This window comes from Ciconia boyciana, chromosome 2 (genome assembly GCF_034638445.1).
Source record: "Ciconia boyciana chromosome 2, ASM3463844v1, whole genome shotgun sequence".
In the NCBI taxonomy this organism is placed as follows: Eukaryota; Metazoa; Chordata; class Aves; order Ciconiiformes; family Ciconiidae; genus Ciconia; species Ciconia boyciana.
In genome coordinates, this window is record NC_132935.1 from 3,194,553 (window position 1) to 3,222,517 (window position 27,965).

The 27,965-nt window shown below is 41.2% G+C and overlaps 1 protein-coding gene across 6 annotated transcripts in view; it reads left to right on the top strand.

Moving 5' to 3' along the window:
• Positions 1 to 27,965, top strand: part of TSNARE1 (t-SNARE domain containing 1) — a 503,856-nt gene that overhangs the window by 271,845 nt on the left and 204,046 nt on the right. For 5 of the 6 annotated variants that reach the window (XM_072851134.1, XM_072851137.1, XM_072851138.1 and 2 more), the window contains exon 9: positions 25,865 to 25,937. In XM_072851134.1, coding sequence (XP_072707235.1) covers positions 25,865 to 25,937 — 73 coding nt within the window. Of the gene's footprint in view, positions 1 to 25,864; positions 25,938 to 27,514; positions 27,578 to 27,965 lie in introns of those variants that run through there. The other variant, XM_072851139.1, reaches the window with a different exon arrangement.

Sequence of the window (27,965 nt, forward strand, 5' to 3'; positions counted from 1 at the left end):
TGGAGGACATAAAAGGAAATCCTGCACCTTTGCACATTGGTGCTGATTACTTAAGAGGGAGTCATGTCCTACTGAGGTCTGACAGGGATAAGCTGTGTTCCTTCAGTTGTTTCCTCTGTTGTTCTTTCTAATTTATATCACTGTGAAGGGTTATGGAAGGTGACTTCAGGTGTTGCCATTAGAAAGTCAAATTGCAAAAATAAAGCATTAAAAATGAATGCCACAGTGGAATTGCTGAGGCAGTGAATAAAGAGCTTTAAATGCAAACAGGGAACTAGCTGTGCATTTCTCTACCAGTCACCTGTCTCCCTATCTAAGGATTAAGGACTCTGTGTCTTTTAGTCTTGAGTCTTCCCATTTAACTCCAGGTGCTGCTGAATGTCACAACTTTTTACAACTTGCCTATTAAGATTTAGAAGAACTTCCTTCCTTTTATGTGGACAACAGTAGAAAGGTTATCACTTCTTCTGAGACGTCACTTCCTAGGAAAGAGACCTAAGGAGGGTCTGTCATAAATCAGTGGGTTTTAAATATAGGTAGTCTTCCCCCAAACACACTGTAGGAATTTGATGAGTGAGCTAATTTGCTTATAGGATAAATACTCTGCTACTGGAAGTTGGTATAGATCAACTGACTTCAATGCTGATTTCTATGAGCTGTACCTGAACTGGTGTCTCATTTTGAATGACTTTCAAACACCTCCAAAGAAAAGCGTGAACAGCATTTCTTTCATGCACAGCTTTCCTCTCCCCTGGGTGTTTCTGCAGAAGCACAAGGTATTTTACAACCACACTCAAACAGATCCTGCCACGCTAGAGCATCTTTCAACATTTTTCTCTCCTTGTCCCTCCCGCAAGATACAATGTTATTCCCTATATCAGGGTGCAGTGGTCGTTCCCTGTTGTCCCAGTCCCATGTCTGTGACACTGGTACTTTACCCTGATCTTTTGCTGGGGGAGAAAAGCTGTCAGATGGAGCATCTTTCTGGCTCCTTCCTGCTGTGTGCTGCTGGGGCTGGGAAGGCCTCACTGGATCGCAGTCCTTGCTGCGGGCAGAGGGCAGCCCAGGAGGATTGGGGGCTGGAAACTGTGCAACACAGAGGAGGTCTGGGCCAGGCTGAGGGACAAGATGGATATCTCCAATATCATGGTAGCATCATCACCTCCTAACTGGGGACAGGGCCATATCATGCATTTTTACAGTTCTGATGTCCCCAGGGCACCAGTGCATCCCCACGAGATGCATGCAGTTATTATACCATGGTGAACAGTCTTGGCTTCAAATCTAGCTCTGTCTGAGCTTTCTTTTCTTTCCTGCATCCCTCCATTCCCCCTGAAACAGCAGTATTAATTAGTTTTGCAGCACTCTGTGTGGGTGTGGTGAGGTTTGGGTTAAACGCTATTATATTAATACCTCTTGCTAATCTTTTTCTCCCGATGCCTGTGGAGTTAGAGCATCTATTGTTGTGTGCCATCAAAAAGACTGCCACAATAGCTTTGGAAGAGCTGTGAGAAGCCAGCACTTTGTTTCACAGGTGGGTTTTCTCCGTGGGTGTCAGGACAGCTCCGCGTTGCGGCAGGTTGAGCTGAGGGGGTGGCCGAGCAGATGGCTTTGTACTGCAGGCTCTCTGATGCTCGATGACCTTCAAACAAGGTGAGGCAGGACCCCATCCTCTGAGATCTGGGGGCAGGAGTGCCACTGAAGTGCCACCTGCCTCTGCCACATTGTTCCCGTCTACAACAAAGGTGCTGGCACTCACTGAGCATATTGCATTAGCACAGAGATAAATTAGTCCTTTCCTTCTAAGTGAGGCTGGAGCTGGTAAGTGGTGCCAGACTGGCAACCTTGTGTTATTTATTGCCTGGTTCATTGTGCTTCCTAATATCTTGTTTGCTATTTTGGAAGGCATCAATGCATTAAGCAGCGGTTTTCCTCGGGCTGCTTGAGTCTGTCTGCTGAACTCGTGTGCCAAATGTAGAGTCATGTGAGCTGTACAAGCCATTTTAATTTTGCCCTTTTACACTTGCATTCATCTGTGTTGAACATCATTCACTGTCATATTATTGAAAGTGCTTAGGTCTCTCTGATGTTTGTAACAGCCCTTTCCAGTCTTGGCAAGCCTGACTACAGAAGTACAGTCTGTTTCTGCTCTGTGCTTTGCCCCCAGTGGTTGACTTCTACATCTTTTGTGTACCAGGTCTATCTTATTCGCTGTTCCATCTCTTCTAGGCAACTGTAGCCTTGCTGCCCTACACACTGGGCATTGCACTCTGGGTGCAATCTGGCTTTACCATCCAGCTGGCCTGTCCCACAAGGTCCATGCTGAGCTGCCCAAATTCAGTCTTGTTGGTCTGGCCACCTTTTAGGGTATTTTGAGACCTGGTTCTGATTAGCCAGGTCCTCCCCAGGGCCTGGAGACACCCTGCTTCTCACTAGACAGCCAGTTACTGACTCAGGTCCGTCTTTCATTTTTCTTGGCAGGTTTTGCCATCCTCCAGTCTAAAGGCTTACCTGAAGATTTTGGCAGAGGGCTCAGGGTAGTCAGTGGCTTGACGTGTAACCCATGTAGTGCCATATGTGCTTGGATATCTATGCCTCCTCCACCTATGTACCCTCCAGACGAGGCAGTTTAAGTGGTCCTGGGTTTGTTGACAGTTCTATATCAAATTTCTGCCCCAAGGGGGCTAACCAAAGGTTACAGTCTTCTGCACCTGAATAGAGCTTTCATGTTAACGTGGAATTTGCAGGATCATCATAATGACAGATGGAGATTTTTTGGTCTTGTTTTTTAGGATTTCTTTTTTTTTCCCCTCCACCACTGATTACCCTTCCTGGAGCACTAATGAATATATTTAACAACAGGGAATCCAGAAAAATGCCTGGAGGCAGCTGACTGTTAACCTTTTGTCATGATGAAAACTGACCTCCTTTTAGGTTTGGGGTTTTTTTTTTCCTTCTTCTTTCTCCTGACCTGCTTTTGCACTTGACATTGTTTTGTACCTCACTCCATGGTAGTTATCTTCTGCAGTCACCTCAGGAGTGACATCACAGACCTTTACAATCTGAAAAAGAATTGAAACAGCACCTCAGGAGTGACAACATCACAGACCTTTACAATCTGAAAAAGAATTAAAACAACTGTTTTACAGCTTCTTTTTCATTAACACTGAGCTATTGACTAATTTAAAGAATTGCAAGGGATAAGTGATCTGTGATTTTCCTTACAAGGACCAGGCTATCACAGCCTTGCATGTGTTTTGTTGTTTTGTTCTGGTTTAGCCATTTTACCATGATGTGTAAGGTTTTATTACTCTATTCATCATTCAAACACCCAAGACTTTTTGTAAAGCTCAGTTATTTGTAACGGGCAATGCGCAACAGGGGTTGTTCTTAAATAGAGATGAGATGTTCCTGTTAGCAAGTCAGCTGTTGGATACTGCAGGTCATTAGGACATCTTGTCACCCAGAGCGAGGTACCTCTTCCCTAGCTGTAGGTTTCCAGGATGTAGATGTCCCCACCTGACTTTAAGGTCTCAAAATAATCTATGAGAAGACACTTTTAGGACACAGTTCATCTAATGCGATTTTAGATATCTGTTCTACCATGAGCTGACCCATGATCAGCCTGTTTCTCTTCATTTACTGGAAGTGCTGTTTATCTCACAATCTCAGACATACATCCATAATCACTGATACCTATGGTTTTCTTCTTGACCAGACTGTTCGGACAACACACTATTTTTGTGGATTTTTTTCTTTTCTTTTTGAATGGCAGTGCTGTAACCCTTCTTCTGTCATCCCCATCTCTTAGATCACCTTCTCATTTTGGATGTAAGTTAAGAAGCTTTTGACACCTGAAGCTTTTCTAATTTGATCTTATATCTTTAGGTATTTGTTTTTCAGAGACCAATCTTAACCTTTTCATTTTCTGCTTACTCTTAAGAGTGCAGCGTAGTATTTTAATATCCACGTTGTTTGATTTACCCCAACAGTTTGGTCATGATGGGTCTTCTGTAGTTAGAGAGAAGAGGCATAGCATTCTCTCGATAATCATGGACTGATGACTGCATGACTAAATGCATTTATAAACTGTCAGTCTGTGATAATGAAATTAAAGAAAAACAATGTCCTGATTTTGATGCTTACTTTTAATTGAACAAATGAAAAGCTTTCCATTTAAGCATGCCAGGGTTATCTAAGTAATATTCTGGCAAGTTGCCCTTTCACCAACATGACAGTACATTCCAGCAACAAAATGGGAAAAAAATCAATTCTATTGGAAAAAAAGTTGAATCTAATGTTAATTGCAGATCAGAAGAAGAAATTTATTTTTACAACTTAGGAAAGCTAAGTGAAAATGTGAGCAACAGAAAGGTTGGCTCACATCAGGATGAAATTCATATCTTGTTCTTTGTTGGAGAATGGTGCAACACATCCTTTGATATGACCTTGCAAATGAGCAGCAGTATCTCAAATCAGGCTAAGATTTCTAGAGCTGAAAAAACACATTTTCCTACTGTGACTTTGTCATCTAAAAGACTTGCAACCTAAAGGATTTGCAGAGTTTACTTTGCAAATAAAAGATCAATCTGTCCACTTGCACTTCTGAAGAATGTATGTATATCCAAAGTCTGGGAGATATACAGGAGAGACCTGTATATAATTTCCAAGTGGAGTGCTAAGGAGGGAAACACATATACAAAAGTGGCACCCCCGGTCCTGCCCTCGCACCCGGCTTTGGCAGAACCACTGTGGGACAGTGTCTGCAAGCCAGCCTGTATGAATAATGTCTACTACATGGTTCAAAGTGCAGCCTTTGAGCATCATTCACTTGTGTAGTGTGCAGCACATTTACACCAACCCTTGATGCATGCTCTGGTCCCACCTGCCCAAAGGATTGAGTTTTTATAATCTTCTAAGCCTTATGAAGGCTCCCAGTGGTGATGCTGTCTTGCTACTTACAAGTCTCTTTGCTGGGCCATTGAGTTACCATTAAGGCATGAGCAAAGCTCAGTCTGAGACAACAAAAAATATTTAGCCCCAGTAAAGGATTTAACCCTGTGGCTTCTTTCATGCTATAGCTCATGCTTGCTGCTTGGAAGGCTGCAAAACAGTCCTGCTGTAACAGTGAAATATCTCTTTATGGCCGCTGGAAAACAAGCTTCTGTCTGGACATTTCTATTTTGGGTGAGAAGTGGTGTGGGGAGCTTTCTGAAATTAATTGAAATGTGACTATCATCTTCAATAGGATCAGGTTTCGGTTCCCGTTCTTTTAGTGAAAACAAACTATTCAGTTCTTCCCTCATGTCGGTGGTGTTTTTCTTGGATGGAAATATAGGTGTTGTGGCAAGAAAGGAACTGTCTCAAGATGGACTAAGATGCGTGTATAATTCCTTGGGTAAAATTCCTGTTTTCCTATGGCTTGAGCCGGATTGTAGCTTATTCTGGTTTGATTTAGGTAATTCTGGATGGCGGGAAGATCACAGCAAGCAAGAATGCAAAGTAGCTTCCCTGGGAGATGAACAATCCAATTTCTGCACAGCAAGGGAGCAGGGAAATTTAAACCCAGTAGCATTAATAGAGAATTTATCAGGAGAAAGTGAAAAGTCTAATAGCCAACTGAAATGCAGCTGAAGTTTAACTTTTCCTTCGTAACGCAGCTTCACATTATGGGATTATAATGTCTCTGTGTTAAAAGGGAGAGGAAATCGTCATCGTTCATTGCACTCATCTAACTCCCCTTTCTTCTCACAGCCCCACAAACCTTGGAAATAAAGGAAAAGATGGGGGGAGCAAAAAAATAAAAAGAAAAAAGAAGAAAATTAAGATTGGAAGGAAGCCTTGGAATTGGCAGCTGTCAGCAGCCCTCAGGACAAGAGATAAAATGCTACGTTAAAGTAGCTACAGTGTGAAATGCCATTGACAGAATAACGAGGATGGGAAATAACTTTATAAATGTGCTTACCAGGATAAACAGATGTGACTGAGGGCAACTCCATTCTGTCACTAAACACTTGAAAGCACAAAATTTATAGCAATCTATTTTCTGTTAAAAAAAAAAAAACAAACAATGAAAAGATACAAAACTAAACCCAAAGAGGCTTCAAACAGAGGTGAGGGTTCAGTGCACATGTAAGGGTGGGAATCAGGGCAGAAACAGTGTCCTGTAATAAACCATTTTGAGAGTCCAATAAATTGAAATGTAACAGTGCGTAATGATGCTGAGAAAGGGGGGCTGGTTCCTGACCGTGTATGCTTTGCAAAGGCAGCAGCCAGTCTACAGGCATGACTTGGGGTCTCTCAGAGGCACAATATGCAAAGGGATATTAGTTTGATTTTCGGCTGAGCTGAGGCTGGCTGGACAGTAGCTGCTCATGGAGGCAGCTCAAATGTAAAGGATCCTTTGGGCTCTGGTGAGGAGCTGAAGGACTGTATGTGCCATCTGGGATGTGCACCCACTAATAAAGTTTTCTGAGTGCTTTCATGGCCTCTGGCACTTGGGGAGGATAAGCTGCAATGGGCAAGGTGTCTCCACCACCTTCTTATCCCCATGTCACAGGGAAAACTTGGTATGGGTACAAGTGAGAAAAGCTCAGCCAGATTCAGGTGGGGAATGTTTCAGGGCTGGAGGGCAAAAACAGTGAAGCAGAGCACATCGCCGGTGTTTTCAGAGGTCAGCTCAGCTTCAGAAAGGTAGAGAAATACAGCCCTGATCTGTGGGACAGCAAAGAGGATGTGTTCATCAATGTTCAGCAAGAGCCAAGGCCTTATCCAGCCTCCTGGTGGTGGAAAACAATGATAAGCCAGTGTGCCTTGAGGAACGCATGGGTTGGGTCTTGCAGGATAAGGTCTCTGTAAGAGATTTCATCAGATAAATGAGTCTGCTGTCAGTATCTATAACTATCCAGGCATCAACAAACAAATGCAATTTATGCTTTTTGGTTTTGCTTAAGGAAACTAAAGTTTTGTTCTTTTTTTGTTCTAAATTGCCCCCTCCTGTTAGCAACTAAGGAAACGCTGCAGTTGTGTTTGACTGTTGGTATACCCCACAGGTCCTGCTGACACATGACCAGTGGTTGGTAAGGACTGGACAGAGAGCTCAATCCATCACTTCATGCCAAATAGTCATCAAACAGTGAGAACTTATTGGCTGTCACCAGCTAAAAAACAATCCAATGACTCTGTTTCTTCTCTCCTTCAGAAGTGTTTGAACTACTTCAGTGGTTCTTCAATGTTGTTCACCAAGGAGTGATATAAGTATGCTGATAGTACCTAGTATTACCAAAAAGTCAAATATATATGTATCTACTCTGTGACATATCATAATATGTGGTATGATAGATATAGTGCTTAAAGTCTTCTGTGCTGGAAAATTATTCATTTTGCCAATCTACCTTGAATGAAAAAAAAAAAAAATAGCTGCAGTCTTAACAGTAGCCTTTTTGAGGTACCTTCTGTCTGAAAGCAACCCCCTAGTCCCTCCACTTCTCATCCCACACCCCTAGATCCATCCAGCTTTCCTAATGCTTCACTCTCTGAGCCAGAGGCACCTGTGTGTTCCTGGGAAGGAGCTGAGCCATCCCCCATTCAACTCGAGACCCTCACCTGCCTCATTTGCAAATTAAAATAAATTTAAAACAGTCCATTGAAAGCTGATCTGAATTCAGGGAACACAAGGTGAGCATGACTGTATATAAATGCTTAAAACTTTCGAATAAACTGGAGAGATTAATCCAAATTCTTCTAAATTAGTATTTCCTTGGGGGGCCAATGCAGGTGGGAACAAAGGCAGGATAACTTACTTCTCTGCTGAGTGACTAGTGGTTTTATAAGCACAGGAGTATCTGGTCTGTCACTGCAGATGTGCTTGATGGTTTCTAAATGCAGCCTTTGGGACAGGGGCTGGTTGTGGCTTGTTTTTACACACAGCTGATAGATGGCACACTGTTGTAAGGATTCCCTGCCTGCAGATGCTATTGTTCCATGCTAAAGAGGTGAGACGCTGCTGTCTGATTGTTATCTGTTGCTATTTAATAACAGAAAATGTCTTCATTGCTATTGATAAGTTGGTTAAAGCTTATTGAGTTTTGCCTTTTATTTTTGTGGACAGGGATGTTTAGCAGAGCAGAGATTTGCTGGATTTGTCTTAACATGTAAGAGCTGAAGGAGAGGTGTGTGCTTTAATCAGTTTAGTGACTCGAGTTGATAGGAAGTTTGTGGCTGCTGTCTGAAATAGTCCGTCTATCTCTGATTTCAAGGGTTTGTATTGATTGCATTGAATACTAGACAAGTGGAGTTAACAGCAATCTTTAAACATCATCAAATCCATCTCTCAGCTCAAAGACAGGATCAACTACCCATATCATTAGTTTCTTGTATAAATGTCTTCTGTTGTTGTTTAATCCCATGAATTTCTGTCCCATGGATGACAGATATGGAGAACAGCTTATTCCCTTCCTATTTGCAACAGTTTCACTTATTTAAAAAGTGTTATCATGTGTGTCCCACCACCACCACCCTTTTCTACATTAGAAAACACACTACTGTGTTTCAGGGTGTGTTTCTGACACCTTTTATCATTCTCATGGCTTTTCCATGAACTTTCTCCAGGTGGTCCGCCTGAGATTTATTGCTCAAAATTCTACACAATACTTCATGTCACAAGTGCAACCTTTGCCCCTAGAAGCCCTCACTGCTTTTTTGTTTGTTGGTTGGGTTTTTTTTGAGGACTTATTTTGTTTCCTGTTCTTTATGTCTAACTGTAGAATTCTGTATTTTCATTATATGACTACATCCTTTTTTTCTTATAGTGTTTCCCCAATTTAACAAGATCACTTTGAAACCTAATTGTATCATCTGACAGGCTCAAAATATCTCTGAGCTTCACTGCACCTTCATATTTAGTAACTGTCCTTTCTACTCCATCACCCAAACCATTACTGAAACATATTAGTTAGTCCTGGATCCAGACAAACCCATGAAGAACTCATGAAATCATAGAATGGTTTGGACTGCAAGGGACCTTCAAAGACCATCTAGTCCAAACCACCCGCCATGAGCAGGAACATCTTTCACTGTATCATGTTGGTCAAAGCCCTGTCCAACCTGACCTTGAATGTTTCCAGGTATGGGTCATCTACCACCTCTCTAGGCAACCTGTGACAGTGTCTCACCACCCTCATTGTAAAAAATGTCTTCCTTATGTCCAATCTAAATCTATTCTCTTTTACTTGAAAACTGTCTCCCTTTGTCCTGTCAGTACAGGCCTCAGTTAAAAGTCTCTCTCCATCTTTCCTAGAAGCCCCCTTTAAGTATTGAAAGGCTACAATAAGGTCTCCCCAGAGCCTTCTCTTCTCCAGGCTGAACAACCCCAACTCTTTCAGCCTTTCCTCGTAGGAGAGGTGTTCCAGCCCTCTGACCATTCTCATGGCCCTCCTTTGGACCCGCTCCAACAGGTCCATGTCTTTCTTGTGCTGGGGACCGGAGAGCTGGATGCAGTACTCCACATGGGGTTTCATGAGAGCAGAGGTGAAGTATCACCTGCTCGATCTTCTGACCACACTTCTTTTTATGTAGCCCAGGATATGATTAGCTTTCTGGGCTGCAAGCAAACATTACTGGCTCATGTCCAATTTTTCATCCACCAGTATCCACAAGTCCTTCTCCACAGGGCTGCTCTCAATCCATCCCACAGTCTGTACTGATACTGGGGATCACTCCAACCCAGGTGTGGGACCTTGCATGTGGCCTTGTTGAACTTCATGAGGCTGAACTCCTCTCAGTGAATTCTTCCAGTCTAGTACCTAAGAGAATTAATAATGGAGAATTAGTTTTTAAATATGGTATTCCAGCCAATTTTAGAATTCTTTGCCTAGACTGTGTTTGCCCTGCTTGTGTATTTGTCATCTGCTGCTTCTCCCCTTCCTCAGGTGTGTTGGTCTGCCCTAGAAAGATACTAGGTGGTTTTGATAATTGCACACCTGTTGCTGTTCATTCTCTTGCTGAGTTTTGTGCAACTGCAAATCATACATTTGATTATTTGTCCCATCATCTGTACCATTGGGGGCTGCACGGGGCTGACGTTAAGATGACTGACATCTAATTCCCAGACATTTGGATTTTGCTCTGTTCAGACTGTACACTCTCTTTTCTGGTCTTCTGGATATTCACCTGATTCCCCATGAATTTTCAGACTTAACAGCTCTAAGGTTGTTTCACCTATTTCTCTAAAAAATTCAACTTAGTATTTATGAGTACCAGACAGTTTGAAAATATCTAACCCTTAATCTAAACTCCTCAAGCCCACTGTTGGCTCTCCATTGACTCTGAAGGGAGCCCAGGGCAATTCGATGAGCAGTAAATATAGGTGTAGCAGACATCAACATGTAATCCACCAACTCTGCTCTATAAATAGTAGCTCTTTCCTTTAGAGACTTAAATGACCTAGACTTTTTTCTGTGAGAGCATCTCCCCCATCTGCCAATGACAGATAAGCAAAACTGACAATGTAAAATGAACGATTAATTGTTTGAATGATAGCTGCTTTGGTCAGAGAGCAAGCTGCTTGTTGTTCATAACTGTCATTTTAATTATTGGATAGTATTGTAATTCACAGTGCTGATCTGAGATGAACATAAGATTCCTGGATTTGGGTTGTCAGACATCATCTCATCTTGTGCTGGTAATGTGTATACATAAGAGCTCCAGTGCACACAGCATGGGCAACAAACAGGAGGAGCTGAAAGCCATTATGCAGCCAGAAAACTATGATAGAGTTGCCATCATGGAAACATGGTGGGTTGACTCACACAACTGGAGTGCTGCAATGGATGACTATAAACTTCAGAAGGGATAGGCAAGGAAGGAAAGGCAGTGGGGTAGCCCTGTATGCTACGGAGTGGTTTGATTGTCTAGAGCTTAACAATGGTGACGGTAGGGTTGAGTGGTTATGGGTAAGAATCAGAGGGAAGGCCAAGAAGGCAGCTGTCATGGTGGGAGTCTGTTATAGACCACCCAACCAGGATGAAGAGGCAGATGAAATATTCTATAAGCAGGTGGGATAAGTCTCACAATCGCAGCCCTTGTTCTCACGGGGGACTTCAACTTACCAGATGTCTGCTGGAAATGCAATACAGCGCAGAGGAAACAGTCTAGGAGGTTCCTGGAGTGTGTGGAAGATAACTTCCTGACACAGCTGGTGAGTGGGCCAAGTAGGGAAGGTGCACGCTGGACCTGTTGTTTGTGAACAGAGAAGGACTTGTGGGTGATGTGATGGGTGGAGGCCAATTTGGGCACAGCGATGACAAAATGATAGTTTTTGATTCTTGGAGAAGTAAGGAGGGGGGTCAGAGGAACTGCTACCTTGGACTTCCGGAGGGCAGACTTTGGCCTGTTTAGGAGACTGGTTGACAGAGTCCCTTGGGAGGCAGTCCTGAAGGACAAAGGAGTCCAGGAAGGCTGGACATTCTTCAAGAAGGAAATCTTAAAGGTGCAGGAGCAGGCTGTCCCCATGTGCCGAAACGACCCAGCGGGGAAGAAGACTGGCCTGGCTGAACAGAGGACTTTAGCTGGAACTCAAGAAAAAGAGAGGTTATAACCTTTGGAAGAAGGGGCAGGCAACTCAGGAGGACTACAAGGATGTCATGAGGTTATGCAGGGAGAAAATTAGAAGGGCCAAAGCCCAACTCGAACTTAATCTGGCTACTGCCGCAAAAGACAATAAAAAGTATTTCCATAAATATGTTAGCAACAAAAGGAGGGCTAAGGAGAATCTCCATCCTTTACTGGATGTGGGCGAAAACATAGTGACAAAGGATGAGGAAAAGGCTGAGGTACTTAATGCCTTCTTTGCCTCAGTCTTTAATGGTAAGACCAGTTGTTCTCTGGGTACACAGCCCCCTGAGCTGGAAGACAAGGACAGGGAGCAGAATCAAGCCCCCATAATCCAAGGGCAAATGATTAGCGACCTGCTATACCACTTAGACATACACAAGTCTACGGAACTGGATGGGATCCACCCAAGGGTACTGAGGGAGCTGGTGACAGTGCTCACCAAGCCACTTTCCATCATTTACCAGCGGTCCTGGCTAACCGGGGAGGTCCTAGTTGACCGGAGGTTAGCAAATGTGATGTTCATCTACAAGAAGGGCTGGAAGGAGGATCTGGGGAACTACAGGCCTGCCAGTCTCACCTCGATGCCAGGGAAGGTTATGGAGCAGAGAGAGTGCCATCTTGCAGCGTGTATAGAACAACCCAGTGATCAGGCCCAGTCAGCATGTGTTTATGAAAGGCAGGTCCTGCTTGACTAAACCTATCTCCTTCTACGACAAGGTGAGCCGCTTAGTGGATGAGGGAAAGGCTGTGGATGTTGTCTACCTAGACTTCAGTAAAGCCTTTGACACCGCTTTCATCAGCATTCTCCTGGAGAAACTGTCTGCTCATGGCTTGGACGAGTGTACTCTTCACTGGGTAAAAAACTGGCTGGATGGCCGAGCCCAAAGAGTTGTGATGAGCGGAGTTAAATCCAGTTGGTGGCCAGTCACAAGTGGTGTTCCCCAGGGCTGAGTATTGGGGCCAGTCCTGTTTAATATCTTTATCAATGATCTGGACGAAGGCATCAATGCACCCTCAGTAAGTTTGCAGAGGACACCAAGTTGGGTGGGAGTGTTGCTCTGCTTGAGGGTAGGAAGGCTCTACAGAGGGACCTGCACAGGCTGGATCGATGGGCCAAGGCCAATTGTATGAGGTTCAACAAGGCTAAGTGCTGGGTCCTGCACTTGGGTCACAACAACCCCATGCAACTCTACAGGCTTGGGGAAGAGTGGCTGGAAAGCTGCCTGGCAGAAAAGGACCTGGGACTGTTGGTTGACAGTCGGCTGAATATGAGCCAGCAGTGTGCCCAGGTGGCCAAGAAGGCCAATAGCATCCTGGCTTGTATCAGAAATAGTGTGGCCAGCAGGACTAGGGAAGTGATCGTGCCTCTGTATTTGGCACTGGTGAGGCCACACCTTGAATAGTGTGTTCAGTTTTGGGCCCCCCGCTACAAGAAAGACATTGAGGTGCTGGAGCGTGTCCAAAGAAGGGCAACGAAGCTGGTGAAGGGTCTAGAGAAAAAGTGTTGTGAGGAACAGCTGAGGGAACTGGGGTTGTTTAGCCTGCAGAAGTGGAGGCTCAGGGGAGACCTTATTGCTCTGTAGAACTACCTGAAAGGAGGTTGTGGTGAGGTGGGTGTTGGTCTCTTCTCCCATGTAACAAGTGATAGGAGAAGAGGAAACATCCTCAAGTTGTGCCAGGGGAGGTTTAGATGATTGGATATTAGGAAAACTGTCTTAACCAAAAGGGTTGTCAAACATTGGAACAGGCTGCCCAGGTAAGTGGTTGAGTCACCATCCCTGGAGGTATTTAAAAGTTGTGTAGACGTGGTGTTTAGGGACATGGTTTAGTGGTGGACTTGGCAGTGCTAGGTTAACAGTTGATCTTAAAGGTCTTTTCTAACCTAAATGATTCTATGATTCTATGAAAAATAAAACCTGAGAAATCCCAGGCATTTCAGAATAAGGCATAAAGAGAAAATGAAGTAAAAAAAATATGTGCTGCTCTATTTGGGCTTTGTACCTCACACTATATATAATAAACATTATGTGCTTGTTATTTTCTCTAAAGGTGGTTTCCCTGGCCAGCCTGGGATAGAAGGAACAACTTCGGCCATAGGTTTTATCATGCATTAGGATATTTGTTTATTAGGACTGTAACACTGATATCACAAATGACCACGTTGCCAATATTCTTACAATTTCTTGTATTTTCCCACAGATCTTCAGCAAACTAATGAGCATTATCACTATAAGACCTTTAACGGGGCTAAATCCACTGGCTTTCAAACATGTCTTCCCTTTCTCAAGGCATTGGGGTATTTGAAATGCTATAATATCTTGCATTAGAAAATGCAAAGTGAGCTGTCCTTATAGTTCCCATATTCACGACATAGAACCAAGTGTTGTCATACACGCATTAAATAATTCAACAGAAATGGTCTCTGTGGGACTTCACAATACCATAGACCAGTCCTTCTTCCTACCTTCTCGGAACTTCTAGATGAAACAGTGCGGGCAACTTATCATTGTGTGACTTACCTCTCTCATTGCCCAAGACTTTATCTGTAGGACATCAGGATTCTCATTGTGTAAAACAATGTGTATATAAAAGGTACTTTTCCTTTTTCTGTCTACATTATAAATGAGAAGTATCATTCAAAAGTCTGTAAACATTGTTTCCTTTGCTTGTCTAGAAAATACAACATATATTTATTTTTCCTAAATTTGTGGTGCTGTCTTTGGGAGCTATCTCATTGCTTAAAAAGAAAAAAAAATAGTTGGGTTTTTTTTCGGGAAATGTTGTGAAATGATTCATTTCCCGGGGAGAGGCCCTGCTGTGAAGGTCCACAGTCTGGTCCATGGAGTTTCACACAGCTCCTGGTTGTGCCCAGCTTAAGACTCATGATGCAGACTTTGCACACAATTGAGATAACATTTTTTCTTTCCCCAAGGCTAGCAGTGCCACTCTGCATGGACCACCAGCAGCACTCTAACCCCTGAAGGCTCTCATTGCCTTTAGTTTCTTTGTAGGCGAGACACTTGCTTTTACCTGCATCTGTTGATAGTCTGCAGGTCACAATTCTGCAAAATGGGACAGGTTATTACAATGAAGTTCTTGAGATCTTGGTTGTGATCTAGGTTACAAGAGATAATTGATCAAGATATGGATGGGTAATGATGTGATTTTCCTTTGAGAAGGAGTCAGCGTCATGAGACCTTCAAGCAAAAAAGACCCAAGTTAAATTAAATAATAACTCAAGCTATTTTGGAGGGGAAATGCATTGGGCCCCTATTCCTGTGTCTGGATGCCCTCAAGGGAATTTTTTTTTCCTTATATTTAGTTGGAATTTCCTGTGTTTCAGCTTGTGCCTGCGACTGTTTATCCTTCTACTGTACACCACTGAGAGGAGACTGGCTCCATCTGTGGCTTCCCATTAGGTGTTGTACACAACAGTAAGGTCTCCCCTGAGCCTTCTTTTCTCCAGTCTGAACAAACCCAGCTTTTCTCAGCTTTTCTTATCCTCTTGAAATATGCCATGTGCTCCAGACCCCTGAATATGATGATGGTGCTCTGGTTGACTCCAGTAAAGTTGAATCCAGTAAAGTCAATGTCTTTCTTGTACTGGTGAGCCCCAAACTGGACAGTACTCCAGGTGTGGTCTCACAAATGCCAAATAGAGGGGAGGGATCACCTCACCGGGCCTGTTGGCTATACTGTAATGCATCCCAGGAGGCTGTTGGCCTTCTTTGCCGCATTGCTGGCTCATATGCAACTGGTTGGCCACCAGGTTCTTCTCTGCTAAACTTCTTTCTAGCCGGTCAGTCCCCAACATGTACATGGGGTGATTCGTCCCCTTGTGCAGGACTTGCCATTTGCCTTTCTTGAACTTCATCAGATTCCTGTCTGTCCATTTCTCCAGACTGTCCAGGTCCCTCTGAAAAACTTGTTTAAGGAAGATCAATAAAGATGTTCAGGAACTGGTTGAGATACAGAAAGTAAATTGCATCTTGGACAGTGCAGGGCATTATGAGTGCTAAAGCATACCTTAATCAGAAACTGTGGAATCAATTGCATGTAATTTTAGATTGGCACAGGATCATAATCCAGCTCACGATACCCAGACCAGTACAGTTATGCTCATGTGTGCAAACACAGCTATGTTGTCTGTAGGGCTGGGTGACCAAACTGCATTTTCTGAACCACATTTTTCACTCTGGGAAAAAGGACTCAGAGGACTCTTTCTCCCTTTGCAGTGCTAGCTACAATGTCTCAGACTCATCCCACTTCTATTTAAATACCAAAGATGTTAACTACTTTCTGAATGTGCCTGCCTCCCTCTTGTGCTTATTGAGAAAGACTAGAGAAACTTTTCTTCTGGGTGACTCTGAGATTGTGGGACCTAAGGATTTGCACCTTTCTAATGTCTTTATAGAGACACACCAAAGTCTTCCCATGAGAATCTCAAAGCCTATTGCAAAAGTCGACCTAGAACAACTTTTCTAGACCATTCAGACTGTACCACCCACCAAAGAATGGCTGGTACCTCTGAGGTATAGGAAGACCAAGACTCAATGTGAGACAATGCTGTAGTTTTAACCAGAAATTGGAAATTTTTAACTGGAAAGTAAATACAGACAGTTGGAAAGTAAAGCATACTGTCATACAGTCTTTAGTGTCTGCCTTAGACGTTGGCACCTTTTATCTGATAGGAAGGTATGTAAGAAATGAGAGCTTTTTGGCCTGTTTTTTCTATTAGAAATTTGGAGGTGATCCAGAAGGAAAGAAATGAGGAAGAAGTATTAAGTATAATTTATGAAGAGAGATTACAGGAATTTACCAACTGCAGGCTCAGAAAGTGCAGCAGTGATTAGTTAAGCCATGATGACTACGTAGAAATACTTGATGTGTAATAGCATTGTAAAAGAGGTAGAATAATTTAAGATATTAAGGTTGAAGGTAGTAACAAATTACCAAGTAGTAACTAAGGACAGATAGGTATAAATTAAACATTAAGAAAAAATCCTTGAACAATGAGATTAATCATTTTGGATATAATGGATACTTCTAAAAAAGAAGCTCTCTCATGCAGAGAATGGAGACTAAATCCATGTGAGGGTTGTTTTGTAGAGTCAGCTCCAGCAAGTCTGCTTTTTACTGGAAGTGATAGCCATCAAACCTTTCTTTTATAAGCCTTTTAGCTGTAGTTGTGATTAATTGTCTCTCAGATACCTTTATTCAGCATTTGTGCCTTTTAGGTACTCTGCATTATTGACTAAAAATATACAAGATAAGTGTCAACAGCATAGGCTGCAATCCACAGAGCCAAAATCTGGAATAGTCTACAAAGAACATAGCATTTGCTTTTGAAATGCATAGGGAAATATAGGGCAGAGCCTTTTTTTTTCACTTGTATGGAGCATGTATCTTCTCTTTGCCCAGTTTGTAGCATTGAGGAGCACATGAACCTTGGGTAGACCTAGGATTTGTAGTTACTCATGGAGCTGGTGCTATCTGCAGCCCTTGGAGACCTGGACAGCTATACCCCATCTTTTGGCTGTGCCCCTTCAGTCTCCTGAAGATAGAGGACAAGAGCTTCCGACCGTCAGTGACCTCTTTAAGAGATTACAACTTCCTCTCTGCACCAAAAAACATGCCTCCACTTGTAAAGAGGACTGACTTATCTTCAAAATCTGTACCGAGTACAGTAGTTTCTATTTCTAAACTGAGAATTGGCAACATAGCAGAGAATTCTGAATAGATACTACCTATTTCCAGTTTTTTCCTCTCCCTTGTCCCTTTGTCTTTCCCCTTTCAGTTAAAGTTAGGTATTCTTTTTTAATTTCTCAAGAATAAATAGTGCACCTAAATGAATCACTCAGTTGATAGCTGCAGATCAGACTCTGCAATCAGTATTTTATTTAAGTAAAATAATTGAGTGGCAATTGATAATACATGACAGCTTAAGATTGCTCTAATTGCTTGGTTTCCCAGAACACTCCTAAAAAGAAAATTAATTCCTCCATTGTATTTTTCTGGCTACATGACCCTCATGGAAATAAATCCAGAGTGAAGAATTAATAGTGCTGCAAACAAAGTGTAGAAAGTGTTGGAGTTTTTGTCATAATCTTTGCACAGTTTCTATTTTTGAAGATAACATACTGCCCGCAATAAACTACCTTTCCTGGGGCTGGTATCAGTCAGTGTGATAGATTACAGCTACTTCCCTCACTACTCGTATTAGTTTATACATTGCAGCCTGGGGCAGAAAGCAGAAGATGCTAAAGGAAAAGTCAGTGTGTAAGATACTGAGTTTGGAGTTTGCTTATGGATTTCCATATCTTTGGTGACTTAGTACTCAGGAGACCTTCTTCTTCTGAACAGCTACAAAAAAGTATAACTGTAAATATTAAATGTACTTTATTGTCTTTTTTTTTTAAAACAGGGTGTCCCAACAAGCATTCCTATTGTATATATATTTAAAAAAAAAAAAAAAAAAAAGTTTTTCATAGGTTGCTGTAAGAACTCATGTTTCTTACTTTTTGCAGTTTGTTGCTGAAGAGACCCATGGCTCATTGGAGCGGTTTAGAAGCTGATACAAGATAACTGTGTAATATAGACTAATAGTTCCTGGTGGACAGGTATCCACATCATGAACCAGTCCATAACAGTTGCATCTAATTGGTCTGTTTATTGTCCAGCTCTTGCAGAAAGAACCAAGTGACCTGTTGCTCATAAAAGCCTTTTCTCAGACAAGGCTATGGGTAATTGTGGGTGGACATTTCTTCTCTGGTTGGCATGGCTTTTATTTTTACATTTTGTGTTGTATTTCATTTTCACTCTCAGGGTGTCAGGCCAGCAAATTTCACAAACCCTAAGCTGCAACCTATATCTAATTTCTAACGACATTCTCTATTGGGAGAACCTTTCTTTTTCACTAAGCATTTTTATTTCTAGAATATGAAAGCCACAATGTCAAGCATTTCATTATGTCTATTGGTATTTATTCTTTTTGTGTCTTTCATGCATTTATTGTTGTGCCGTCTGATTATCTGTAAATGTAAGTGAATTTACCTTGGGATGGATTCCTTAATTCAACTCGAGGAAGCTGGGACAGATTAGTTGGCCAAAAATCCCACAGAAAGCTTTCTAGCATAGCAGAAAACAGAAGGAATATTTCTAGCCTGCGAGTCTGATATACAACCCATGAGTTTGCTGGAAACACAAGGATATTGATCTTTCTTTAGTGGTAAGTAGCTAGAAAGTTGGTTGTGGGAGAGCAAAAGGTTGGATTTGTAGTGTGGGTTCACGTACTTTCTTCTGTAATGTTCACAAAATAAATGCATAACCTAAGAAGTGTAAAGAATAAGTATTAGATGCAACCAGTCTAATACATTTTTGGTGGTTTTGCTTCCAAATATGCATTATAACATCCTAGAGACTTGCACCACCTGTGTTAACAAAGTGCAGTAATGTCAGACACTGAGAGAGGGGAAATAAAATTGTGGCATTGCCCCCTTTTGGAGAGCAGAGCCGATGTTCTCCCTCACGCTTGGGAGAGTGGTGAAATCTCTTCCCTCTTCATTTAAGTGGTTTGTGGATCTCCCTTCAGCTTTCCCTCTGTGTGCAACTCACTATCAGGGACTTTATGAGTGTGTAGGGGAAGACGATTGAGGTGGGGATGAAGGAAGGTTGGTACACTGCAGAATACAGAAATGCACATGCTCTCCTCCATCATGGATAATTTTTGAAATATTTCTCCATTTGCTCTGCACCTTGACTTTGTTGCATAATTTCTTTGTTCCCCATACAAGTGTTGCCTCTTGGTTTTCTGATGAGAGCTATTCTTGCCTTTGCTCTGCCTGATATCAAACTATCGTGCCATTAACTTGAAGGAAAAATAGAATCAATGCAGCTTTTTAAATGAAAACTAAGCAAGGCAAACCAATTTTTTTTTGTTTTCTTGTTTGCTTGCCTGTTATCAGAATGTATCGGTGTTCATGCTTATCTTGCACCAAAGTGTTTAGCCAGGAAAAAAAGCCTGAGATTTAAGGTCTGTTTTGTGATACTGTAGACAGAAATAGGCTGTGTTTGTATCTCTGCAATCTGCTAAGCCTCAAATGCTCATTCAGCACCTGGTGTATGTTGGGGGCAAGTTAGATTTTAAAATTATTAGTGTATCTATATATACAGTTACTATTTATACAAGTGGGTGTGTTTGTGGTACACAAGAATACTTGTGTATATGTGCCTGTATAAATATTCACATGTATGTGCATATGTGAAGTCACATACCTTTACAAACTGCTGGATTTAAATGAAATTTTGGATGTAAATTAATTTGAAATTCAAAATCGTGGTTAGTAACAAGAATTATTTACATGTTCTTTGATACTTTATTGTACGCCACATTTTCCCAAATATAAAGTGAGGATACCTACTTAAAAACAGAACTATTGAAGACCTCCTCCATTAACACATCTTCTACTTCCAGATCTAAAGGGTTTTAAAAAGGCAAAGTACCTCTTCCTATCATTTGCATTATTATATTTCCCTGAGACTACAGTCCAGTTCTGACCTTCAGCACAGACTTGGAACTGATAAAGTTCCTGTGAAAGAAAATATCTGCTGTAAACAGTCTTCAATCTCTATAAAGGCAAACACTGAGGGATATAGAGTACGTGGGAGACAGTGATAGCATGTTTGCAGGCAATCTGATCCAGATGTAGGGTTGTGAAGCTTCAGAGAAAGGGTGTAGTGCAAAAGGTGGCTAAAAGATATTAACACATCTCACAGTAATGTCCTGTTGCCCCCGCATGCCTCTCACACATTTTAGACAGTATCAGTGATAATGATGCCTATCATTAACATAGGCTGTCAAGGCATGTCTTCAAATGCAGTTTGATGGCTGGGAGGAGTTTTCCAAGGGAACTGACCACCATACCCGCTCATGCTCAGATTGCTGCTGGTGGGAGGACACACACTGGGGGTGGGAGAGAAGGTGAGTTGGAGGTCTTAGGTCCAATTCATTCAAGTAGATCATTAAAATAAATAGTAACCACATGTGTATCTGATCTGTGAGATATCCATACGGTAGACAAGGGCAAGTGAGCTGCAGTAAACACATTGCCACTTTTTCCACTCTTGCCAGTCCTTCAGTAGAAATTGTTTCTGCCTCTTTTTCAAATATGCAGAGCAATTTGGTCTTCCCACCCACCAGCCTTGCCCTCTCCACTACACAGAAATTTGCACTGAAGATGGCATGGTACTTTGAACATGTCATTGGGTTATTTCTCACTTAGGGCACGATGTATAATATTACTAGCTGGCTGGTTCCAGGATCTCTTTATTCATCCCTGTTGAGGTGCCCTCTGCAATGGCCTCCCCTCCGCCTGATGAGCTTGAGGCATCTCACTTTCCACAGCCACTCCATTTGGCTTTTGGTGGACAGGAACACTGTTCACGCTGTGTTTCTTGAGCCTGCTGTCCCCAGGTAGATTCTGGATTAGCATGCTAAAGCTCGGCACAACTATTTTAATTATGCAGTGCAGTGCTACACTTCCTGAGACAACACTGACTGCTAAGACAGCAAAACAGAGAGGAAGCGTCCACAGGTGAGCAAAAGGGAGAAACTCCCCACACTAGCTGTCGTTCAGTCCCAGAGGAGATCTAACTCAGTCTGTAATTGCTGTTCTGGATAGTTTCTGCCCTCAAAACAATTTTCTGCTGGTCTGTTGTTGCTTAGGCTGAATCAGTTTGATTTATAGAATGTCATTTTTTTTCTCCCCAGCCACAGACGAGAGAAAAATATTTGTTGAGAGGCTGTTGCAGCAAGATTTAGTTTTTGCCCATCTAGCATCAGAGACGCTTGCTCACTTTTTATATGATTTTTTACCTTTCCCTTCCTTCCCTTATCTAGCAGAAGAGAATCGAGATAGACAAACAACATGCTTTGATTAATCTTTCTGTGTGCTCTGGATCTGTGGTTCACACATGCTGGACCACAGGGTAGGAGATATCCCAAGGGTATTGCAGATGGGGCAATACACAAGAAGCATCTCAGGATCTCTTTGGTAAAACATGCCAGACGCTACAAAGGGTTTTTATCTTTTGGGGTTTTTTTTGTTGTGTCGTCCCCGCCCCCCCCCCCCCCCCAAGATAACAAGCACTATGGTTTTGTTTCGCTTTATTTTGTTTTGGAGTGCTTCCATATACAGAACTACACACCTGGACATTATATTACATCTTTCAGAATCTCCTTCAGGTTTGTTTTATAGCTCTCCTGGCTGCTTATTGCAGACTGGATCGTGGGGCAGAATGAGACCTCACTCGTAGAATTCAGCATCTCCTGAACATTGAGTCAGCAATTAATTTAGAAGTTAATTTGTAGTCCTTCAAAAAAGTTGATGGATGGTTTGTAAGTACACACAAAAGCACACGTGCTAAATAGGATAGACCACTGATATTTCTGAACCCATTTTTTATACAAACCTGAGGCAAACATTCATAGAAATAAGTGTGACTCTTCCCTTGAGGACCTGAGCTGACATTGATAAAGGATGCTGGGATCTGGCTAAATGTGAGAGAGAAATTATTGACAGCACATGCTTGTTCTGTATCCTTTTGAGGAGAGCATGTTTCCCCTCTCTGGTTTATTTAATGTCGTTCTCGTGGCTGGAATACAGAAGTGTCCTGAGAATATCATTACAGTTAGGGCTGTTAGAAGTTTTCAATGTGCATGAATCTTCATCCCACTAAACGTGAGAGTGGAAGACAGAGGAGGTTTACTTATTTGCTGTCTGGGAAAATACCTCAGTAATGTTTGTCCCATGGGGAAGTGGGCTGCTGGGATTTATGATTAGGTGGTTTCCATCTTGGTTACAATGTCTGGGTTTTACAACCCAACTTGCTCTCAGATTAATTTTTAAAATGCTGAAACTGTGGTCTTGTTAAAGTAAAAAATGGGAAATTTTCTCTCAGTACTTTGCAGTGACATTATTCACTTCCTGAGTCAGATTAAATTACTCAAATAATCCTGCCATTTTAACCTAGTACTTTCTGTTAAGAAATTTCCAAGCTAACTTTTTCTAGTGAGAGTTAATCCTCCAGATCTTTAGGGTCCCAAACTCTTTCATTTCTCTGGTTTTCTCATCTGCATGACTTGTTTATTGGCACTTCTCTGCTTTTTTGGTCATCTTGAGTTACTGCCAGTTACTAGTCTTAATTCTTTTTGTTCCAGCACAGATGACATTAAATCCTGTATACTAATCTGTACGATGAATTTCTCCTTTGGAAAAAAAAAAAGAGGGTTTAGATGAAACAGTTTAAATCTGTCTCCCTCTTGCTGCCGAATGTAGGGCGAGAATTGTTGCCAGACAGGAAAGGCTGCTGTTGATTAAAACCCAAGAAACCCCAGCCTAGTTAGCTGGCAGGGAGACAGCATTTTTGGAACGATAGCTGGCTGTTGTACTCCCAGTTTCTGGGAGTCAAAGGGATTTATGAGGAGCTGTATTTCACTGTGAGTTCTGCATAGTACGTGCAAACATGGGAAACCAAAGGCAATCTGATTTTGCTAACAAACTCTGATGCCTGGCAAGTTCAGAGATACTTCATGACAGCTAACCTGGGAAGAAGGAACAGGAACATAGCTCCTAGGTATATTCCATTATGGAAAGTCTTTATTTCTGGCTATTTTTCTTTCTTCCATTTTTTCTTTTGTTTTGCTTACATATATCAGGGACTTTGAAACTTCACATTGCCAGGTTAAATTATTCAACAGATTCCTTGCTTCAGGTCAGATTGCTTTGTGCTCTGTGCTTTACAACTCACTCCTGTTTGTTTTTCCTTAAATACAGTAGTCACATTTTTTCCTTCCTAACAACTCAGCGGCTGGCTTTAACTAATGCATATTTGCTAAACAATGATTTTAAGTGTTGTTACAATGTTATGAAAAGGATCTATACTCCGCAGCAGCAGATGGCTGTTTCATCCCAAGTACCTGGATATAAATGGCAAATCTGAAACAGCACCGTTCATATACAGCATTGAATTTCCTTTCTCATTCTTCCCTTCTTCTCATAATATCCAGGGGTGAGGAGGCAGACAGCCCAACTCCCTGTGGTTAAATTAGCTGAGGAAGATCCTATGAGGAGTCAATATATCATATGATCTTTCTTAGGCCAAATTGCCTACTTGTTGTATTCCAATGGAAATACTTGGGGGGGTTGGCATGTATAATTCAATATATTGCAATAACCTCTATCCACCCAAATGTACATGCAAAAACATGTTCATGAGTTTTAAGCTGCGTTCACTTAAAGTGCTGTAAAAGAAGCTGAACAAAATAAAACAGACTGACTGAAAGTCAGAAGGGTAGAAAGAATTTTGTTTATATTGCAAGTAACAGAAACTGAAGACTGATGTCAGTGGCAATTTAGCCAAGAGAGACAAATAAGAATTCTGGGCTTTTTTAATATTATTATTTGTTTGTTTAATTTTTCCTTAATCATCTTTTACTAAGCAGTTAAATGAGAGCAGAACAATACATTAAAGTTAATTCTCAATTCTTCACATTTTGCTAAACTTTAACTTTCTCCTTTCAAAGATTTTTACCCAAAAAACTCCCCACCCAAAAAAATCACAACTAATTTATCCTCATTTCCTGCAAATGATTTACTACCACAGTGTTCAAGTGCAATCTCAAGTTACTTAAACTTCATTGCTTTTACAAAATATTCTGCAGTATTTACAAGTTATGAATAATACCATACATAATTAAAGCTTCATTATGCTTGACAAGTGAATGAATGAAGCATATTTTGTGATACATTACTCAGTCTTTGGTTGGGGGTTTTGTTTTTTGTTTTATTATGATTTCTCACAGCTTTGTAAACCTTTTGTTTCTCCTACTTCTTCAGTTATTCAACAATCTGGTATATTCTAGAATTCACAATGGGACTCCCAGGCTTCATTGCAAATTAATGCGATGCAATTGCATTATATGATTAAATGTTATGCCACTTATATTCTCATAAAAAACTTGAGTAGAAGGGCATGGATTCATTTTGCACCATTTTCTAAATTTGCCAGTAGGGAACCTGAGGTCTTTAAAACTGGGGTGGAAGCAATCGGACCTTTTGGTATGATGGACTAGAGTTGCAACAGGACCCAAGCAGATAAATTACTGTACAATTAGCCTCAGGAGAAGTAGATTCTTAGGAAATGTTTTCAACACTTCAGAAAGCATCCAGTGCTGGGTTCCCCAGTATAAGGGTACATGGATGTACTGTTGGTCAGCCAGCCTGTGGAGTCTCCAACCGTGGAGATATACAAAAGCAGACATGGCCCTGAGCAACCTTCTTTAATTGACTGCTTTGAGCAGGGGTGTTGGACTAAATGATTTCCAGAGGTTCCTGCCAACCTCAGTGTTTTTGTGATTCTGGGATTTGTAAAGCCTAAAATGCGTCCTGTTTGAGTGTCTTTTTCTGCTCTGCTAATGTTGCTAATGTTACTGGTAGGGCATTCAGCAGTATCTCTATTATTATGCCTATTATTGCTAGATTAATTCTTTTTATAAGAGCCAGTGTTATATGAAGTCAACATATGCTCACATTTGCTCTTGTATATGGTAAGTGTTCAGAAATGAGGGAAACAAACTTACTGGCAATTTGCTGTGTTTTAACTAAGAAAATTTCAGTGCTGAATCCAGTTACTTTTTTTTTTTTTTTTACACTTGAAAATGTAGAAACGAATCAATTAATCAAACAGGTCTTTCCTTATTGCCTTACTAATAAGATTTCAAATTCAGGGAGTTTTTGATCATATCTCCATCAGTTTATGAATGCTATTTTATCAGATGGATGCTATGCTGAAAGATGTTTTTTTTCTATGTAAGAATCTGCACTCTGGGATGAATGGGCTGCATCAAATATAACTTTTTTAAAAAGAAAAGGGGTTGCTGCTCTTGTTTTTATTGTTGTTTTTTTCTCTCTTAGTCCTCCACAATTCTGAAAAGCAACTGTATAATCTAATCATTCTATTTGTTTCTTATAGAAAGCTTTAGTCAACTGGCTGACTTAGATCCAGCAAACCATGGCTTTGTTTAAGGGGATTTTTGATTTACTATGGGACTATTATAACTTTTTCTTTTAATTCTACGTAGACAAGGTTTTCTGGTTTTGTTTTTTTCTTTGCAAAGATTGACTGTGGAATATGCCTTTTATGCTTGGATATTACCCATATTTCATTAATGTTAGACTTCCTGTCTTTTCAGAGTGACATGTTGGATGTGAACCAGATCATTAAAGACCTGGCCTCCATGGTGCATGAACAAGGAGACACAATAGGTAGGTACCACTGTTAAAGTATGGGCTTTATTACCCTCCTGCACCATTCCAATCTGATGTTGTGTGTTGCCTTATGAGTAGCTGTTTGTTGATGCTGTGATTGTTTTTACTGTGTTTTGGGCATTTTGTACATCCAGTGATGTTTTGATCTGACAAGCTGCCCTGTGCAATAGGGTTCTTTATATTAAGGATAGTTAGCTGGTATATTTGGCATAAAATAGAATTTTCAGTGAAATTAATCCATTCCCTTTTGACTGTAAAAAGGAAGCTGGAGAATATATAACACTAACTCGAAAGGGATCCAATTCTTCCTTTCCACCTGGAACTGTAATTAAAAAAAAAAAATAGTAGTAGCAATTATTGTTATGATTATTGATGGTGGTGGAGAAAATTAAGCAGCTTGCTTCTCCTAAATGGAATTTTCCTTCCACATTGCAGGGTGTGTCTGATTAAATTTAAAGTAGCCTAACATCATGATGTGCTCACACACAGAGTCTGAAGCTTCTGCCCATTAGTTGACCTCCTCTTGCTCTCCAACTACCAGTGGCTAGGAGTGTGTTGGAGAAAACTTGGGAAAAAAGATAGAAGTAACCCCTAGTATTATCTTCAAGAGCAGCCCATCACTGACAGCCACCACTTTTTGTAAATAAAGGGATAAGACACAGTAGATCTGCTCCTTTTAAATTTCCTCTGACCTTGTCTTTGTCACTGCTGTCTTCTGATGCAGCTAAGAACAATCAGATTTTTTCCTGTATCTCTCATTTTGTGTATGTGTGATAATGCTGTGCAGTGCTTCAGAAGCAACTGGCTACTTCCAAATTTGAGAGCTAACTGTCCTAAAGCCACATTGAGGGACTTAAACTCCAGAGAAACAAGATTTGTGGAGATATTTCTAACCTGCAACGCTCACTGGAGCTCCTGGGAGTTGGATCAAGTCCTAAGACAACCATATGTAGATCATAAAAGAAGAAACTCTTCTCTGCTGTTTATTATCACTCTGGATTTCTTTGCCAAGCTCATACCTTTGCAAGTTTCCATTAGCATAAAGTATGTCCTTTCACACTGAAATGAGCTAGCTGCATCCCACTGAGAAACACCACTCAGGTTCACAGGTGCAGAAAAAAATCAACATGATATCTAAACCCAACTTTTTATTATTTATTTTTTAATTTAATTTAATTTAATTTAATTTAATTTAATTTTATTTTATTTTATTTTATTTTATTTTATTTTGTTTTATTTTATTTTATTTATTTTATTTTATTAATGCTTGTTTGGAAGATCATTTTTGTACATGGATAACTTTGGAGCCTGGTTCATCTTCTAAAAGCACATCAGATGTTAATGCCTTGAGGAACATGACAACATACATCAGCTAGCTCCAAGATCCTTGTAACTCCTTTTCTTAAGGCAGTATTTATTATTTTAAGATGTTGCCCATGCATAGAAGCGATCCCAGTATTAGCCTGCCCGTGAGAAACAGTTAGACTAAGTAGGATGCTTTGTCTTTGAACCAACGTAAGGTTTCTGTTGCTTTTATATCTGACGTGTTCTTTCTTCTTCCTGTTTCACTGCAGCAGATTTTTAATAGTTTCTTTAGGAGTATCTCTTCAGCCTGGCAGCCAGTCAAGGTATCTTCCCAACCAATCGCTGAAAGGTCCCACTGCTTATCTTTTGACATTCATATTACACAGAAGTAAGTGAGATTATGAATCAGGAGGTAAAGGGAGTCAAAACCCCCACAAGTGACCATTCAAAAGCAATCATGATAACAGACAGTTCTCTTGCACTTGTTTTATTTTTTTAATGCATTCCTCTTACATGCATGAAATGAAAGCTCTGTGTGTGCTTGTCTAGAAAACACAGGGAAAATACGTAACCAGGGAATGTGAGATGCACCACTCTGCAAAATGCTCCCAGGGCTGTAGAGCAAACCACTCTCTGGTTTGCCTGAGCTGGAAAGAATTAATGGGAAGAGCTTGTCTGGTCTATGCATGGCACAAACAGAGTAACCCATACTTCTTACAA